Consider the following 12,904-nt stretch of genomic DNA (forward strand, 5'->3'; position numbering starts at 1 on the left):
GCATTCCTTATGAAAATACCAATGGTGTTTTTTGGTACAAATTTAAAAAACAACATTGGTATGTAATCTCAAGGGACTCTGAGTAGCCAAAAACAACTTAGGAAAGAAGAGCAAAGTTGGAATAGTCGCATCTCATTTCAAAACTTACTACAAAGCTATAGTAATCCAAACAGCGTGATCCTGATGTAAGCGCTGATACAGACAAATGAAACAGAACAGAAAACCCAGAAATAAACCCTCACATACATAGCCAAATGATTTTCAACTTGGGTGCCAAGACCTTTCAATGGAAAAAGGACAGTCTTTTCAATAAATGATGTTGTGGAAACCAGATATCCACATGCAAAAGAATAAACCTGACTCTTCCCTTCTACTATATACAAAAATTAACTCAAAATGGATCTAAAAGCTAAAGTTATAAAAGTCTCAGAATGAAACATAGGGGGAAGCCTTTATAACACTGTATTTGTCAGTGATTTTTTTAAGATATGACACCAAAAGTACAGGCAACAAAATAAAAGATAGATATTTGGAATTCATCAAATTTAAAGTGTTTGTGCTTCAAAGAACACTACCAAAAAAGGGAAAAGACAATCCACAGAATGGGAGAAAATGTCTGCCAATTATATGTTGGTAATGGGTTAATATCCAGAATATATAAAGAACTCCTATAACTCAACAAATAAAAAATAAACATTTAAAATAGGCAAAAGAATTTGACATTTCTCCAGAAAAGATATACAACTGGTCAACATCCACATGAAAAGGTTTTCAATAGCACTACTCATTAGGGAAATGCAAATCAAAAACACAAGAGACCACTTCACACTCATTAGGATAGCTATTTCTAAAAAACAAACAAACAAACAAAAAACACACAAAAAAACCCCCAAGACCCAGAAAATAACAGGTATTCAAGAGGATGTGGAGAAATTGGAACACTTGTGCATTTTTGGTGGAACTGTAAAATGGTGCAGCCATTATGGAAACACTGTGGCTGTTCCTTAAAACATTTAAGCTTAGAATTACCATAGGATCCAGAAATTCTACTCCTAGGTATATACTCAGAAGAATTGAAAATAGGGACTCAGATCCTTGTACACTCGTGTTCATAGAAGCATTATTCACAATAGCTAAAAGATGGAAGCAACCCAAGTGTCCACCAACAGATGAATGGATAAACAGGTGGTATATACATACAATGGAATATTATTCAGTTTTTAAAAGGTAGGGAATTGTGATACATGCTACAACATGGATGAACCTTGAGGACATTACGCTATATGGAATAAGCCAGTCACAATTGGACAAATAGTGTGTGATTCCACTTAAATGGGGTACATATAGCAGTCAAAATTATAGACACAGAACATAGAATTGTGGTTGCAAGGGACCAGGGGTTGGAAGAAGTGGTGAGTTACTGTTTAATGGGGACAGAGCATCAGTTTTGCATGATGAAAAGAGTTCTGGAGATGGATGGTGGTGGTGTTTGCACAATATTGTGTATGTACTTAATGCCACTGAACTGTACACTTAAAAATGTTTAAGATGGTAAAACTTACCAAGATGTTAAAAAATCAATTGTATTTCTAAATACCAGCAATGAACAACTAGAAGTTGAAATTAACAAAGTGAGACTTTTTTGCAATCTTGCCAAAAACACGAATTATTTGGGATAAAGTTAACAGAATATATGTAAGATTTTTATGCTGAAAACTATAAGATATCGATGAGTGAAATTAAAGAAAACCTAAAAAAAGACAGCTATGCTATGTCAATGGATTTGAACACAATATTTTTAAGATGTTAACTGTCCTCAAATTGACCTATAGATTCAATGTAGTTCTAATAAATATCCCACTAGGCATTTTTTTTTAGTAATTAACAAACTGATTTTACAATTTATGTGGAAATATAAAGGACTTAGAGTAGACAAGATTCTGAAAAACAACAAAGTTGAGGATTTACACAGCTTGATTTTAAGACTTACTATAAAGCTACAATATTCAAGGAAGTGAGGTATTAGCATAAAAATAGACACATAGGATCAATGGAACAAAATGGAGTACAGAAGCAGATCCAAATATTTATGATCAATTGGTTTTTGACAAAGGTGTTAAGGTAATTAAATTAGTTAAGGATAATCTTTCAATACTGGTGCTAAAACAAGAGATGTGTATATGGGGAAAAATGAACCTTGACCCTCCCACACACCTGCACATTATCTAAAAATGGATCACAGACTTAAAAAAAAAACTAAAACTAGAAATTTCCTAGAATAAAGCACAGTGGAAAAATTTGCCATCTTGGGGTAACCAAAATTTCTTAGCACACTATAAAAATAAACCATTAAAAATTTTTAATAAATTAGACTTCATTAACACAAAACCCATGACACACCTATGGAAACTGCTAAAAAAGATTGGTGTCCTCTCCCTCCCAGGAGCATGCCTATGGCTTTTCCCTTCCCCCTTTTCTTCCTCCACAGGCTTACATCTCCTAAACTCTAAAGGTCTCCTGGGCTAACTCCCTGAACATGTCCCAACAGTCCCCTTTTCTCCAACTCTCCAGAGAGCTGATAGCGGCCCAGCTTTGTCTCACTCCTTTCCCATGACGTTTCTAGAGAGCCAGAGCAGCTCCACCTAGGCTCTCTTCTGTTGCTTCTTCTATCCTAATCCCTTCCTTGTTTCACTGTCTGTAGCTTTAATAAATGTACTCTCAAAATAAAAAAAAGGGATTGAAAATACCATATGTTGATAAGGATGTGGATGAATTGGCACTGTCACCCTTTGCTGACAGAAACGTAAAATAGCACAACTCTTGGAAAACAACTTGATGGTTTCTTATAAACTTAGAAATGCACTTATCCTATGACCCAGCAATTCCACTCTTAGATTATTTCCCCAAGAGAAATCAAATATCCATTCAAAGACTTCCATTTTAAATGTTCACAGTAGCTTTATTCATAATAGCCTCAAACTGGAAACAACCAAAATGCCCATCAACAGATGAATGGACAAACAAATAGTGGAGTATCCAGGCAAGAGAATACTACTCAGGAATAAAAGGGAACAATCTATTGATACATGCAACAACATGAGTGATTCTCTAAAACATGTTGAGTGAAAGAAGCCCTATCTCCTGAAAATTATGTACTATATGATTCCTCTTATATGAAACTCTAGGGAAGATTAATTGATAGTAATAGGAAGTGTAGCAGTCATTGCCTGGTGCTGAGAGTAGAGGTGAAGATTGACTAGGAAGAAGAGCAAGAAACTCTTGGGGTAATGGAAGTATTCTGTATCTAGACTGCGGTAGCGCATATACTAGGGAATATATCTGTCAAAACCATCCAACTGTATACTTAAAATGAGTGCTTTTTATGACAAATGCAAACTTTGTATCTTTTATGGGAAGTGTCTGGCCACAGAAGTTGCTGCTGATGCTCTTGGTGATGAATGGAAGGGCTATATGGTTCAAATCAGTGGTGGGAACGACAAACAAGGTTTCCCCATGAAGCAGGGTGTCTTGATTCATAGCTGTGTTCACCGGCTTAGTAAGGGGCATTCCTGTTATAGACCAAGGAGGACTAGAGAGAGAAAGCTCAAATTTGCTTGGGGTTGCATTGTGAATACCAATCTCAGTGTTCTCAACTTGGCCATTGTGGGGGGAAAAAAAAGGGCAGAACGGCATTTCTGGTCTCACAGATACTACTGTACCTCGTTGCCTGGGGTCTAAAAGAACTAGAAGAATCCACAAACTTTTCAGTCTCTCTAAAGATGATGTCTGCTAATGTGTCATGAGAAAGCTCATAAAAAGGTAAGAAACTTAGGACCAAAGCACCCAAGATTCAACATCTTGCTACTCCATGTGTCTAACAACATAAACATCGGCATATTGGTCTGAAGAAATGATATACTAAGAAAGATAAGGAAGAGACCGCAGAATACAATAAACTTTTTGCAAAGAAAATGAAGAAGGCCAAAGAAAAGTGGCAGGAACAGATTGCCAAGAGGCATAGGCTGTACTCTCTGAGAGCTTCTACCTCTAAATGTGAGTCCATTCAAAAGTAAGATTTTTCTAAGCAACAAATAAGATCAGACATTTAAAAAACTCAATTGTGCATTATCATTAACTTACAGACTATTCCTAAAACAATCCATTATCCATCCATTAACCAAAATTCAGGTTTTATTATGATATATAGCAGCGATTTTCAACCTTTTTTTTTTATCTCATGGCACATACAAACTAATTACTAAAATTGTGCGGCACACCAAAAAAATTGTATTTTCTGCTGATCTGACAAAAAAAATAGATATAAATTTGATTCATCCACACCAGACTGCTATTGTGTTGGCTGTTGCCATTTTTTAATTTGACAGTCTAAGGGAAAAGGGGTCAGTGCCTCTGACTAAGTAGTCATGTATTTTCATGTTTTAAAAATTCTTGTGGCACACCATTTGAAAATTGCTGATTTACAGCAAAATCCCTTTATATCAAGTTGTAATAAATTGCTTCTATACTTAGAATCCAAGCCCATTTCCCCCATCCTAAGTCTTTCCATTCAAGCCTATGACACAAACCAAGCACTTCAAAATCCTCAAAAATAATAAAATAAAATTAGGGTACTGACTTAAGGTGCTATAAACTCCCTAAAGCAGAGTTGGTGTCTATAAAACTATATACTTTAATACTGTTTCACATAAAGTACTGGAGATACTCAATGGATAATAGCAATTAAAAATTCACATTTATACAACTTAGGAAAAAGAACAAATAAATAAATTACCTATATTTAATACACCACTTTCTCAAAATAATGTTGCCAAATGTATGAACTAATGAATCTGTAACATAATATACTAAGAATTCAGAGGAATTTATTCTCCAATTCCTTTGACCTGCTCAAATTAACTTGTGGCCTATGATTCACTATTTCATTTTAAAACAAAATAAAATAAAATGTGTTTCCCTTTCTCAAAGAGTAAGGAGCTAAGCTAGATAAAAGAATAATGGGGTAATTTTTAAATAACATAATCTTGCTCAGTTCTGATAATCAAGGGCACTCACAGATCTTGATCACTTGCAATTTCCAATTATCCCCGGTGGCAAGGACAGAAATAGCATGAACAAATAGAATTCTTCTATCAGAGGAAATAGACTGACAGGTATTTATTGAGTATCTATGACGATTTCTTAATGTAATGAATGCTTACTATGCATTAGGCTCTATGGTAGATATCAAGGAAAATAGATATAGTCCCTGTCCTCAAGGAGATGGATGGCACTCTAATAGGGGTTACGGCACGTATACAATTAACTACAATACAAGGCAGAATTTAAGTACCTAGATATAAACAGAAGTGTTACAAAGTCTTAAAGGAAGAGCAAGTCTTAGAAATTTCCTTAGAAAGCTAAGACTGTCATTAATAGGTAAGCTTTGAAAAAAGAATTTTAAAAGGCCAGGAAGGGGTCATTTGCAATGATGAAGCAGGGAAAGCAGCAGGTACTCCAGTTGAAGTCAAACATAGTACACATGTAAAGAGAACAAATACATTTATTTTATTTCTAGGTTATAAAGGATCTTAAGTACTAAGGAATTTGGTCTTTATTTACAGGGAGCCACGGAAGATTACTAAACAAGATACAATAATCAGAAGACTATTCCAACAGTCTTAAGAGTTAATGAGGGCCTGAACTAGGGTAGTGAGGTGAAAATGGAAGAGAAGATAGCTGTTAAAAAAAAGCTGCAGAGGTAGAACTGACCAGACTTGGCACATGACTGAGTATAGGGGGAGAAGAAGGAATCCATGAATTTAAGATTTCAGTCATAGGTAGCTGGATATATACCCAAAGACAATAGAGGAGTGAAAGTCGGCTATCAGAGAGATCAGGGCTAGAGATACAGATGTGGGAATGAAGAGCTGAAGCTAAGAAAATATTTGAAGTATTACAGAAAGGTGAGTGTACAAAAGAAGGAAAAGAGGGGACCAGAGAATAAATTCACTCAACAAATTTGTATTGAAAACTTACCATGTACCAAGCATGGTTGTGGATATTAGGGATAAAATACTGAAAAAGATGAACACAGTACCTGCCCTCATCAAACATTTGTTTGGTGAAAAGAGACTAGCCAGATAAGAGAAATAGAAAAAGAACAGTCAAAGCAACAGGATTAAGAGAAGATGTCATAGAAGCCAAAGAGAGTTTCCAGAAGAAAGAAGCAGTTGACAGTGTTACACTGTTTTGTGCAAGGAGGACTAAGAAAAGACTAGATTTGATCATTAAAATGTCACTGGTGATCTTCCTAAGAGCAACTTATAGAATCATAGATGCAAAAAAATCACCAAGAGGGGCGCTGGTAGTGAGGCCAAAAGCTTTGAGTCATCCTTGTGTCTTCTTTTTCTCCAACATCTGGTTACGTCAGAGAATTCTGTCAACTTTACTTTTTTAATCTATCTAGAATCTGACCATTTCTCACCATCTACACTTCTTCCGCCCTGGTCCATGATACCATCATCTCTTGCCTAGATTATTTCAATGGCCTCCTAACTGGTCTCCCAGCTTCCACCCTTGTACCCACACCAGTCTATTCAACAAGTGGCCAGAGTGAACTTACTGAAACACAAGTCAGATCGTATCACCACTCTGCCCCAAATCCTCCCAATGGTTCTCCATCTCAGAGTTAATAACGCTGCTTCCCTGACCACATCTCCAACCTTCCCTAATATTTCGTCACTAATATCTTTGCTGTTCCTCAGGCATAGTCCTATCTTTGCACTCACTATCCTCTCTGTCTGGAATGCTCTTTTATTTTCAGATATCCATATTCAGATTCCTCATTTTCTTAGGTTTCCACTAAAAGAAAAACACCACCTTCTTACTAAGGTCTTCCCAGGCTACCCTATCTAAAATTTCCACCCTTCAGTCCTCTTCTAAAACATTTAATAACACTTTTTCCTGATGAGTTTTCTCCTTTGGTCCACATCCAGCCCACCATCTATTTCTACACAGTTCACAAGCTAAGAATGGTTTTTCATTTTTGAAAGGTTGAAAAAAAATCAAAAGAAAAATATTTTATAACACATGAAAATTATATAAAAATTAAATTTTAGTGTTTTCTAAATATAAAGTTTTATTAAAACAGCCATGCCAATTTGTTCACATATGGCCTATGAGTATTTTCGTGGCACAAGAGCAGAGTGGAATAGTTGCAACAGAGACTATGGCTTAGCGAACCTAAAATATTTACTATTCAATTCTTTACAGAAAATTTGCTGCTTCTATAATATACCATAACATGTGTCTTTTTTTGTCTGTCTCTCCTAGTAGAGTATAAAACCATGGATGTAGGAGGTTTGTCTATTTTGTTCATTATTAGAGCTCCAATGCCTAAGACAGTACTTAACATGTGGCAGATGGTCAATAAATATTTTTAAATGAATGATTACTGAAAAAATATAGGCAGTAATTTTAGGGTAGAAAGTTTGGTAATAAAAGAAAGGATAAAGAGAGAACTACAATTTGAAGACCATGGCAAGGTTGAAGAAGACCTCAAAAAAATTGTAGTAACAGGGGAAAAAGCAGTAAACAAAAAAGTTTAAAGAGCTAGGGCTGAGACCTGTAGAGAAGGTCCCCAGAAAAAGTTAGTACTTTCTCAGAGATTTTTTGGGAGAATAAAGGATAAATAAAGAGAAGTTGAGGTTCATGCCAGTGGCTACAAGCTCAGAAAATTTCAAGGTAAGGTTTTCTGGTAAAAAAAAAAAAAAAAAGGCTAAGGCATGGGGGCTTTAAGGACAAAAAAATGTTTTGGAATCACCTTTGTGAGTAATATGATAGTAAGAATTAGTTTTATTGAATGCCTAACTGAAAAACCATGAAATTTTAGCCTATTCAATAAGCATGGTTGCATAAATTTTCTGAGCAATGTTAAGTAGCTCAAGGGAAAAAGTGAAAAAACAGCAGACAATGAAAATTAACAAGGTTAGGTGAGAATAGTAAAATATGATAAATTGTGTGATTTTCACCTTTCTATCTGCCCTAGTACATAGGAGAGTATTCCTTACAATAGGAGGGCATTAAATCAATGTCAGTTAAGTTCAAGAAAGGAAGAATGAAATGGAGAAATATACTAACAGTAGTTAACAAGAGTACCTTGAACATATTCAAAATACCCTTTGGCTTCAACATCAACCTTAACTAGCATAATCACACACTAAATACGTACTATTAGGACCTGCCTCATTTCCTGCTCTCCTCTTTTTTCCCTCCTCACTATCAGTAGCATTTGAACTGCCAATTATAGACTCAGGCCTATACTAGGCTCTAGGACCAAACTTGACATTAGTTAAAGGAGATTTAAGAAACACTGCTTTAAGGCTTGGAAGACTGTATCTAGTTCTTCTGGTAATTCATCCCAGTCTGGCTCCCCATGCCTGAGCTCCACTCTTGAAAGCAGCCTCATATCCTCTACCTTCTCTTCCTCATCCATTTATCTACACATAACCCAAATACCCCAAAGATTTGAATTCTGCCTCTGAGTCCAAATTTCTACGATTGAAGACCTGTTCCCTGCTGGTACACTTATGTGATGCCAACTACCTGTGTTTCTAACTTATGAAATACTTCCAGTACTTAAGATTTCCTCATTGCCATGTTCTGCTTATCTGCCTATTAGGATAACCTGATGCCAGCTGCGTGGCTGAGCCGAAGGCAACTACGTCTTGTTTGTCTCTGTCAACTCAAAGACAAGCACAGTGCCTCATACTGTGTTCTTTCTACCTTGATGACCTGATTAGATATCCTTCTTTGGCCTGCAGAGGATGCATCCATCCCTGCAACTGGCCTGTCTAGCCCCAGGTCCAGATCCTTCCCAATCTGCCAGGCCAACATAAATCATGGAAGTTACAAAGCTGTAAGTAAGTAGTAGGCAACTATCTTTCTGAAAGCTAATGATATCCTGTGCAGGCATAATGAATTAGGTAACAAAAATCTGTATGACACTCTTCTTTTAAGGTCTTTAAGTAAACAGTAGTCAACTATCTTCATGAAACAGTTAAACACTAGCCTGTGCAGAACTATGATGAATTACATTAAATTTCTACTTCTCTTCCAGGACTATAAATTTATAACATGAAAACTAAATGGTATATATTCTCTTTTGAAAGACAATCTGAAGTATTTAGTCAGATAAACCACCTTTCAAAATAAACAAATCTTCAAAGAAAATGTCTGGAATTACAACACTTAATCACAAATTTTCTCCTAAACTTGTCATTAAACTTGAAAGGCAACAAAAACTCATACTTTATCTGGGTCCACACTTACCCTTCCTTTTCCTTGCCTTTTCATGAGCCAATACCACCCCCCCAAATATGTGCATACTATAAATACCAAAAGGAAGAAATTTCCCAGTTGCTTTGGGAAGTATGAATGGTTCTATCCTTAAATAAGTTTTTATCTTTTACCTTTTAGAATTTTGTCCTGATTAAAAAAATCAATTTCTGGACATTTTTTTAGGGTAGATGGAAAGGCAAGAGGTAACCCAGAAAGTAAAAGATTGACCATTTCATCCAAGTATTTGTTCTCACTGAATCCTTGTCAAAAAAATGTATGCCTTAAAATTTAGTACACTTCAAAGGAAAATACTTCAGATGGTTAGTAGCAGATAACTTTGTTCAGGAGTTCCAATGATATATCACTTTTCAGAACAGGGTGCAAAAAGTAAAGAGTAAGTAATGGAATTAATGGTCTTCCAAATTCTATCTCCTTTTGGGAATTCCAGTAATTAATTTGTATAGTGTGCAAATCAGGAAAATATCAATTTGACTTTCTCCTGTATGATGAACTCTCAGATAGCAAAGAAGTCACACCACTGCCTCTATCTCTCTGCCACTAAGCATGACAACATTTGTGGCCTTTGAAAAACAGGTGATCGTTTGATTACACATATTAGTGAAGGTGTGTGGTACTTGTCTTTCTCTGACTGGCTTATTTCATTCAGCATAATACTCTCCAAACACAGTGGAGACAGACTCATGGATATAGAGGACAGACTGACAGCTGTCAGAGGGGAGAGGGTTGGGGGCTGGGTGAGAAGGGTAAAGGGATTAAGAAAAGAAAAAATAACAAATACATAAATATAGCCAAACTTCTGGAAAATACGTAGACATTTAGCTCACTCTTGCAAAAGGGAAAAAAAAGAAAAGAAAAATAGATAAATCAAAAGACCTTTTCAACTTGTTTCAAATGCAGGTAACAGGAAGCCATGTTCCTCTTCAGCTTAGGAAATTCCCCATCCATTTCATCAGTTTCATAAATTCTCAGAGAATAGTAGTACCAGTTTAGGGCTTCAGCATAGTCTTGTACCTAAAGTTTAAAAAGAAATAACAAAATCACACAAATATCTCTACATTTGGCTCTAATATTTCCAAGTTACCCCTAGGAACAAACAGAAAAATGGTATTGTTTTCTTTCTTTCTTTTAATGGGAGAACTGAAGAAACTTCTATCAGTTATCTTTTAAATATTGTTCACTTACTTTTTATTTTTATTGTTGACAGACACTATTACAGATGTCCCCATTCTCTGCCCTCCGGCTTTGCTTGCCTCCACCTAACTCCTACCCACTTCTCTCTGGCCATGACTATACTGTTGTCTGTGTTTATGGGTCATACCTATATGTTTTTTGGCTAATCCTTTCATCTTCTTTCATCCAGTCCCCCCAACCTCCGACAGTTCCACATATTATTGTTCATTATTGAATCATTCTGTCCCATGTATCTATGCCTCTGTTTCTGTTTTGTTTGTCAATTTATTTTGTTCATTAGATTCCACATTAAGCGAGATCATATGGTATGTTTTTCTCTGACTGGTATTTTTCTTTTTTTACGCAACCAAAACACAACATCTCCTGTAGTTGAGTTCTAAGTGCATTAAATTATCAGTTTTAATAATCAGTATAAGTCACAGATAAAGTGACAATCAATATTCTTATTCCCTCACATTAGAAATCTCACAGAAACCATCAACAAAATTAAAAGACAACCTATGGAATGGTAGAAAATATTTGCAAACCCCATATTCAATAAGGGGTTAATATACAGAATATACAAGGAACTCCTACCACACAATAGCAAAAAAAAATTTTATTAATGGGCTGAAGATCTGAATAGACATTTTTCCAAAGACAACAAACAAATGACCAGCAGGTACATGAAAAGGTGCTCAACATCAATAATAACCAAAGAAATGCAAATCAAACCACAATAATAAGATATCACCTCATACCTGCTGGCATGACTATCATCAAGAAGATAAAAGATATATGCTAGAGAGAATGTGGAGAAAAGGGAAACTGCATGCTATTGGTGAAATATAAACTGGTATGGCCACTTTTGGAAAACAGTATGGAGGTTTCTCAAGAAATTAAAAATAAAATTGTCATGTGATCCAGCAATCCCACTTCTGGGTATATATCCGAAGGAAATGAAATCATTATCTCAAAGAGATATCTATATTGCCATGTTCATTGCAGCATTATTCATAATAGCCAAGGTATGGAAACAACCGAGGTGTCTGTTTATTGATGAATGCCAAGCATGTTACCTCTCTTAATTTTAGATGGTTATTCCCCTGGTTTCAGATATTTTCATTCCATAGTGTCCTCATCAGTACTCTGCTAAACACTGGAGGAGGACTTGCAGATTGCTGGGGTTCTCTTTTTGTGCTATGCTCTCCTCTCTGGTATTCTGTTCTATGAGTTTAGCTGCTTTGGTCTCTCACACTCTCAGCTACATCTACTCTAATTAGAAAGCCCACTAGAATTCACTTCAGTTCTTCTTCCTACACGACAGCCTGGAAATTCAAGGTAGTAAGCTGCACAACTACAGGGCTCACTTTGTTTATTTCCTATTTCCAAGATATCACTCTCTGTTGTCTGATATCCAATGTCTTAAAAACCATTTTTTTCATGTATTTTGTCTTGTTTTATTGGGGTATGTTTAGGCAAAGACATAAATCTGGTCTGTTACTTCTTGATTGGAAGTGGAAATCCAATATAACTTTTTAAAAACAGTATATCCTTTTTTTTTTTTACACACAGAGAAAAATTAGAAGGAAATATACCCAAATTTTGCAAGTGATTATATTACAAATAACTATACTTTAAAAAATGTATCCATAGTTTTAAATTTTTCTACTGTAAATCTGGATTGTAAAGAGAAAATAATTACTACTTTTTTGTATTTTTTAAAATTGCACCACAATTAAAAAAACTTTTAGAAGGTTTTTTAGAGCAGTTTTAGATTCACAGCAAAATTGAGAGGAATGTACAGAGGTTTCCTATGAACCCCCTACCCCCACACATGCATAGCTTCTCCCCTTATCAAAATCCTCCACTGGAGCAATACATTTGTTACAACTAATGAACTTGTATGGACATATCACAGCCACACAAAGTCTCTAGTTTTCATCCAGATTCACACCTGGTGTTGTATTTTCTATAGGTTTAGACAAATGTGTAATGACATGTATCCATCATTACAATATCAAAGTATTTTCAGTGCCCTAAAAATACTGTGCTTCACGCCACAATTTTTAAAGGGAATAAAAACCTCTAAGAGTTTCTCATTCCTCATGTTAAAATAAATTACTTTCCTATAGTTTAATATCCATGGTGTCATTTCCCTACATTCTAAGTCCTCAATGGGGATGAATCATATCTTAGTATTTTAAAATAAATTCTTGTCTGTAAAGTACAGTATAGGAAATGGAGTAGCCAAAGAACTTATAAGCATGACCTATGGACAAGAACAAAGGTGTGGGGACTGCCTGAGGGAATAGAGGGTGCTGGGTGGAGAGGGGCAAAGGGGGAAAAATTGGGGCAACTGTAATAGCATAAT

General features: G+C 35.6%; 1 protein-coding gene across 1 annotated transcript in view; it reads right to left on the reverse strand.

The window, feature by feature from the left end:
• Positions 1-12,904, reverse strand: part of TEX11 (testis expressed 11) — a 156,101-nt gene that overhangs the window by 57,017 nt on the left and 86,180 nt on the right. Inside the window, exon 15 of the mRNA XM_054574233.1 lies at positions 10,234-10,371. Coding sequence (XP_054430208.1) covers positions 10,234-10,371 — 138 coding nt within the window. The remainder of the gene's footprint in view (positions 1-10,233; positions 10,372-12,904) is intronic.

Source organism: Pteronotus mesoamericanus, unplaced genomic scaffold (assembly GCF_021234165.1).
Source record: "Pteronotus mesoamericanus isolate MK-2021 breed Mesoamerican mustached bat unplaced genomic scaffold, CSHL_Meso_final contig_256, whole genome shotgun sequence".
NCBI classification, from domain to species: Eukaryota; Metazoa; Chordata; class Mammalia; order Chiroptera; family Mormoopidae; genus Pteronotus; species Pteronotus mesoamericanus.